The sequence below is a fragment of the Danio aesculapii genome, chromosome 2 (assembly GCF_903798145.1).
Source record: "Danio aesculapii chromosome 2, fDanAes4.1, whole genome shotgun sequence".
NCBI classification, from domain to species: Eukaryota; Metazoa; Chordata; class Actinopteri; order Cypriniformes; family Danionidae; genus Danio; species Danio aesculapii.
In genome coordinates this window covers 17139973-17147103 of record NC_079436.1, presented here as the reverse complement: position 1 = coordinate 17147103, position 7131 = coordinate 17139973, and the positions used below count along the sequence as shown (strand labels likewise).

The 7131-nt window shown below is 43.1% G+C and overlaps 1 protein-coding gene across 2 annotated transcripts; it reads right to left on the bottom strand.

Annotated features, from left to right (window-relative positions):
- Positions 1-2103: 2103 nt before the first annotated feature.
- LOC130241837 (uncharacterized) lies at positions 2104-6599 on the bottom strand. 2 transcript variants are annotated; one of them, XM_056473811.1, is made up of 3 exons: positions 5916-6599; positions 5723-5813; positions 2112-2565 (listed from the first exon to the last, which is right to left on the bottom strand). In XM_056473811.1, the coding sequence occupies exons 1-2, from the start codon at positions 6578-6580 to the stop codon at positions 5726-5728; spliced, it is 753 nt and encodes a 250-aa protein (XP_056329786.1). In that variant the 5' UTR covers positions 6581-6599; the 3' UTR covers positions 2112-2565; positions 5723-5725. The 2 variants fall into 2 exon arrangements, with proteins under 2 accessions (XP_056329778.1, XP_056329786.1); XM_056473803.1 differs by having other exon boundaries at positions 2104-2565; positions 5723-6599.
- Positions 6600-7131: the final 532 nt, after the last annotated feature.

Here is a 7131-nt window from a genome sequence, read left to right as displayed (position 1 = left end):
TTACTACCCACCTCTGAGCATCGGGGTGCATGGGCATGATTTTTAACACTGAAGTGATGTCTACTTTAGCGAGCCAGGCATTGCGACTGGCAATTTTGATTAGATTTTGACTTGGTCTATGTTGTGGATAGGTCTATTGCTTGGATAATATGAATTATGGAGAGACGACAGATCAATGATTAGACATTTTTAGTGGATAATTTTTGAGCAGCGATGCCTATTGGGCTAATTTGATAGACGCTTAACAGAGGAGCAGAAAAAGTCCTGATCATGAAGTTATTTTCAACTTCTTTTTTGATCAATTGATCTACGATTTCGGGCTCAGCAGTTGTGGATTGAAGATTAGGGCAGACTAGATTATAGGAAGGGAGAGCTGAAATGTCAGGGTGGAATCCGTGAGACAGACCTGAAATGAGAAAATCTGAAAAGTTAGGATTAGGGTGAGCATGTAATTCAAAAGACATTTGAGATATATTTACAGGAGTCGATAAGTAATTAAAACAAAAATGTATTTGCTCTGGGGACGGGGCAGACGGTGCGAGCATGCACACCATCGCAGTAGGTGCAAAAATGCAGGTATTTACATGGATTCCTAAAGCACCTGCCTAAGTGAAAAATTTGGCAGTTTATTTTTGTGGCTAGGAGAGGGAAAAGAGAAAAAGAAGAGGGAAGGAGAAAGGGGAGATTGGTGCTGAAAGAGAGGGCGAGAGACATAACTAGTGGATCTGAGAGCTAGACGAGCTGTATCAGAGGAGGGAGTGACAAACAGACATGAAGTGGTAGGGTGGAGGGAAGAACGGCAGACTATGCAGGATAGATTGCGACAACCTAAAAATATTCTGTTGTGGAGATCAGTGTCCAGTGCCCCCCAACAAGGACACTGGTTCCACTGAGTAACGCAGAGGGTGCAATTTGTGGAGGAGAGTTTTGCCATAAGAAAGTGCAAGCTCTGCGATGATGACCATATAATCGTTTAACTCGCGCCTCCTATGGGATTGTGTGTTAGTGGGTGGTTTGAGGTGGATGGAAAATTTGCCACAATCAACCTGTCGCTCTGCCGAGGGAGGTTCAATGATCTATATCAGCTAAGACAAGATCTATATCAACACCTGTAAGCATCTGTGCTCGTGCTGTGTTGGAGACGGGAGGAGGTTCCAGGGATAATGCATTAGGTGGAGGAGGGAGGGGTGTGGCAGTGGACAGGATGAATGGTGGCGTGTGGTGGAAAATGGTGTGGGATGCAGAGAAGGATCTGTGCTTGTGAGTGCAGGGGAAAGTGAAAAGGGAGGATAGGAGGAAGGAAAGCTAGAATGTGTTAGCTGCAGGGGGTGGGCCTCCAGCTATGTTAGCTAGAGAAAGTGAGCCGCTGGGGATGGAAAAAAAAAACAAGTGGTGGTTTAGGTGGAAAAGAATGGGTTTGAGCTAGGGGGTTAGAAGGAAGAGAGAAGTTTTGGGTTTGAAGGAGGGTCAGTGTAGTAGGAGGAGGGGGCTAGTGGCCAGTTTGGTGATCTTGTATAGTCTGGTTGAATTTCCTGTAGTTGGGAGCTGGAAGGGTGGATTAATGTCAGGGGGCGTGGCTTTTTTTAGAAGCTTTCTTTTTTGTAGTGTTTGCCAGCGAAGAATGTGTAGGCTGTAGGTACAGGGCGTGACGTGTACTGGAGTTCCGGGGATTTCCTCCTGGTGTTGACGTAGGAGGGGGATTTTGTTAGAACTAATTGTAGTACAGTTCAAGCAGTTCCTGTTTCTGGAGGGAGTGGGGGACGTTGATTCCGGCATCAGCTAGAAGTTTGTGAAGTTCTGGGATGGCGAGTCTGTTGTGGATGTCGATTGAAGAGATGGAGGAGGCGTAGGATGAAGCGAGTGAAGTGATGTGCTGTCTGGACATAGATGGTGGATCCTTGGCCCTTGGGATCCTTGGTGGCTGAGAATTGAGGTGATGCATTTCTTATAGGAATAGCATGTCTATCTTCAATTGTTTAATTCTATCTATTCAATTCAATTCAATTCACCTTTATTTGTATAGCGCTTATACAATGTAGATTGTGTCAAAGCAGCTTCACATAAAAGGTCATAGTAAATAGGAACAGTGTAGTTCAGTTTGTAGTGTTTAAGTTCAGTTCAGTTTAGCTCAGTTCAGTGTGGTTTAATAATCACTACTGAGAGTCCAAATATTGAAGAGCAAATCCAACGATGCGCAGCTCTACAGATCCTGAACCATGCAAGCCAGTGGCGACAGCGGAGAGGGAAAAAAAACTTCACTAAAGGCGGAAGTGAAGAAAAAAAACCTTGAGAGAAACCAGGCTCAGTAGGGCACGACCATTTTAATTTCTCCGCTGGCCAAACGTCTTGTGCAGAGCTGCAGTCTCAGTGGCGGAGGCTGGAAGCTGGCCTCAGCGAAGACTCGTCTGTCTCTGGAGCGTCATAGGAAACAGTCTCATGTTCTCCACTCTTCCATGACCATCGCAGTAGTTGTTCAGGATTCGGCCAGGTCCAGGATATGGAAACCTTGGGATCATCTCGTCGTTGGTCTTGGATCGAATCAGTGACTCTGCATAGTCTGAGGGCCTCGGGAAGAGTATCCCCAGGTGGAAATGGAGAATAAAGAAAATAATTAGCGTAGCTGATGTTCACAGTGTATATCAGCAAGATGCATAACCTGTGTGGAAGCCCCCTAAGTGGTGCACTAAGTGTATGCTTTACTGAACAGATAGGTCTTTAATCTAGTTTTGAATTGGGAGAGTGTGTCTGAGCCTCGGACGTTATCAGGAAGGCTATTCCAGAGTTTAGGAGCTATAAATGAGAAGGCTCGACCTCCTTTACTCGACTTTGCTATTCTAGGTACTACCAGAAGTCCTGAGTTTTGAGATCTTAAAGAGCGAGTTGGATTGTAGCGAGACAGAAGATTGGTTAGATAAGCAGGAGCTAGATTATTTAGAGCTTTATATGTAAGAAGCAATATTTTAAATTCAATACGAAACTTAACAGGCAGCCAGTGTAAGGAGGATAAAATTGGGGTGATGTGATCAAATTTTCTAGACCTGGTTAGAACTCTGGCAGCTGCATTTTGTACTAATTGAAGTTTGTTAATAGAGGATGCTGGGCAGCCAGCAAACAGAGCATTACAGTAGTCCAGCCTAGAAGTCATAAAAGCATGGACTAGCTTTTCTGCATCTGAGATGGATAGCATACTTCGTAACTTAGCTATATTTCTCAGATGAAAGAAAGCAGTTTTTGTGACATGGGAAATATGATTTTTAAAAGTTAAATTGCTGTCTAATATGACACCCAGATCTTTTATAGTAGAACTAACGCTAACTTTGTATCCCTCTAATTGTAGATCGAGTTGTGAAATCTGCTGTGTACAGGATTTAGGCCCAATAAGTAATAATTCTGTTTTGTCTGAGTTTAAGAGAAGATAATTGTTGGTCATCCAGTCTTTAACATCTTTAATACACTCAGTTAGCTTGGACAGATTAGACGTCTCGTCAGGTTTAGTTGAAATATATAATTGAGTATCATCTGCATAGCAGTGAAAGCTGATCCCATGTCTTCTAATAATGTCTCCCAGGGGTAGCATGTATATTGTAAACAGTAAAGGGCCTAAAACTGATCCTTGAGGCACCCCGTATTTTACTGGGCTGATTTGTAAAGGCTGTCCATTTATATTTACAAACTGGTAACGGTCAGATAAGTATGACTTAAACCATTGTAGGGCCTGTCCCTGGACACCTGTAGACTTTAAGCGATTAATAAGGATACCATGGTCAATGGTGTCAAATGCCGCACTAAGATCGAGTAGAACTAATAGCGAGATGCACCCTTGGTCAGCAGCTAAGAGTAAATCGTTGGTTATTTTCACTAATGCAGTTTCTGTACTGTGATGAGCTCTGAAACCTGACTGAAACACTTCAAAAACATTGTTGGTCTGCAGAAAGGAGCATAATTGAGCAGAAACAACTTTTTCTAGTATTTTAGATATAAATGGAAGGTTTGAAATAGGCCTATAATTAGCTAAGTTGCTGGGTTCCAGTTGTGGTTTCTTAATAATAGGTTTAATAACAGCTAACTTGTAGGGATTTGGAACATGGCCTAAAGATAAAGAAGAGTTGATAATGTTAAGAAGAGGTTCTCCTATAACAGGTAGCAATTCTTTCAGTAACTTTGTTGGAATTGGGTCCAATATACACGTAGCTGATTTAGAGCTATTTATAATTTTGTCTAGCTCTTCCTGTTCTATGATTTTAAAGCACTGTAGGTTATTTAGATTCAGAGGCGTGTTTACTGGATCTGAAGTATAAGGCGGTGCAGAAAGTTTAATATCTCCTATTTTCTGTCTAAAGCCTTCTATTTTATCACTGAAAAAATTCATGAAGTCATCACTACTAATTTGCGGTGGAACGTTTTGTTCCAAAGATGACCGATTATTTGTTAATTTAGCGATGGTGTTAAATAAGAATCTAGGATTGTTTTGATTATTTTCTATCAGTTTGCGGAGGTGCTCAGCCCTGGCAGATTTTAAAGCCCTCCTATAGCTGGACATACTGTCTTTGTATGCAATTCTAAAGACTTCTAAATTAGTTTTTTTCCATTTACGTTCCAGGGCACGGGTTGCTGTTTTGAGAGCGCGGGTATGACTATTATACCACGGTGTAGTTTTATTCTCTCTAGCCTTTTTTAGTTTGATGGGTGCCACAGTATTTAAAGTGCTAGTAAAGATGGCATCCATACTGCTGGTTACTACATCAAGGTCATTTGCGTTTGCGGGTGCATTTCGAAGTAGAGAAAGATCAGGTAAGTTATTTATAAATTCATCTTTAGTGGATGGAACAATAGTTCTACTAGGACGATATATCGGAGCGGATCTGCTAATTTCAGGTAAACACAGCTTATATAGTAAGAGGTAGTGGTCTGTAATATCATCACTTTGTGGTATAATGTCTACATCATTGACCTCAATTCCATAAGACAGAATTAGATCTAGTGTATGCTTTAGGCGATGAGTTGGACCAATAACATTTTGCTTTATTCCTAGTGAGACCAGCAAGTCCGTAAACGCGAGCCCTAATGTGTCGTTAGCGTCATCTATGTGGATGTTAAAGTCTCCTACAATTAGTATTTTATCAGTTTTAACTAGTAAGTCAGAGATAAAATCAGAAAACTCTTTTAGAAAATTGACATAGGGTCCTGGAGGTCTATATATGGTGATTAGAGCGAGAGATAACATAGGTTTTTGCATAGTGTTTGGAAGGACAACATTAAGCGCTAGTACTTCAAAGGAGCTAAACATAAGTCCGTTTCTCTGATTAACATTAAGAATATCACTAAAGATTGACGCGACTCCACCACCACGACCAGTTTGACGAGCCTCATGTTTATATAAGAATCCTGGAGGAGTTGCCTCATTTAAACTAATATAGTCATTTTGTTTCAGCCAGGTTTCAGTGAGACAGAGTGCATTAAGATTGTTATCTGTTATTATTTCATTTATGTTAAGTGCTTTAGGTGCTAGTGACCTGATGTTTAGGAGACCAAGCTTCATGAAATTTGTATTTTCACTTTTTAGTGTTTTTTCTGGTTTAATTCTTAATAGATTATTTCTGGAGCACACAGTACGTTTGTTTGGAACAGACACAGTCTCTATGTGGTTAGTTAGGTATGCATTACTGTTATTTATGTGGGACGAATAGGAGTCTGTGTGGCTAAATTGTGAATTTTTACTTACTAGTCAGATAGAGCGAAGTATTCTGGAGATGTTGTCCGACAGGAGTTCAGCTCCAGCTCGACTGGGGTGCAGCCCGTCAGCGCGGAAAAGCCTAGGACGCTCCCAGAAAAGATTCCAGTTATTGGCAAAGAGCAATTTCTGTTCTTCACACCATGTTAATAGCCATTCATTCAGAGCAAAAAGTCTACTGAACCTTTCATTTCCTCGGCGGTAGGTAGGAAGCGGTCCAGAAACGATGATCTGCGTGGCGGGCGAAGTGCGTCGAACCGTCTCGATCAGGCTCCTGAAGTCCTTCTTCAGGATCTCCGTCTGCCGGAGCCCGGTGTCGTTCGTCCCCACGTGGAGGACGGCGGCACCGAGGCTCTCGGCAGCGCTCAGGATAGTAGGTATCTGTGCAGAAATATTCTTAACTCGGGCACCAGGGAAGCAGAAAGTGCGTACTTTGTTACCTTTGGAGGAAGTGGAGCGGACGTGGCGGACGATTGAGTCGCCAATGATGGCAACATCGCGACCCGTCTCGCGGAGAGGGGCGAAGCGGTTCTCCGTGGGGATCTCGAACACCGGAGGAGGAGACGTTCTGCCCCGGGACCTGGCAAGCACCTTACGCGGTTGCACCCAGGGGCCGTGGTAGCCGGGAGTCGGCGTGAACGACGCCTGGGTGCACCGCGTCCTCGGTGCGCTGGGCCTGGACAGAGAAACAAGCGGGGTTGAAGAAACTGGGAGATTGTCGTTGTATCGGACACTTACCTCAGACGAGCGAGTACGGGTTAAGAGCAGAGCCCTGATGCCCTCTCGCTTCGTCTCCAGCGAGCGAATCTGGGACTCCACCGCTTCCAGCTCCAGCTCCAGCGCCCCCATCGATGCCTCTCCTGCACTCAAGGACAGACACGCAAGCGACATTGTACAAGGTGAAGAGCAAAGCCAGAAAGTGAGAAAATAAATGAGTGAAAGAGGTTGGTAGCTTTAGCTGACCAGCGGTGCTAGCAGGCTAAAGCTACAAACACCAAGCGGATGCTCGAGAGACAGAACGTTTAAAAGTAGATTTGTTTGTATGAGTGTGTTAGGGGATTGTTCACCCCAAGTAGGAGAGATAAATATTTAGTGAATGAGGAGGTATTTTATGATAAAAATGTAAATTGCGAATCTAAACTCCAAACAAACGCAGCGAACTCCAAACAAACGCAGCGAAGCTATCGTCCAGTGACAGTGACGTCACTCGAGCATGCGCACTGTGTGTGTGTGTGTGTCAAGGTATCTAATACCTTTTTTCAATTTTACAACTTTATTTAAGTCTCTTACATTCCAATTACTAAGTTTTAGGTCTAACATATAAGTGTAAGCTTGTATTAAATAAAGTAAAAAAATTGATTGGAACAACAAACCCTCATTTGGGGGTTGGTGGGTCGATT

What these genes read in the sequence shown, in the direction of transcription:
- LOC130241837 (XM_056473803.1), bottom strand. Translation starts at nt 6,580, where the DNA reads ATGGGGGCGCTGGAGCTGGAGCTGGAAGCGGTGGAGTCCCAGATTCGC.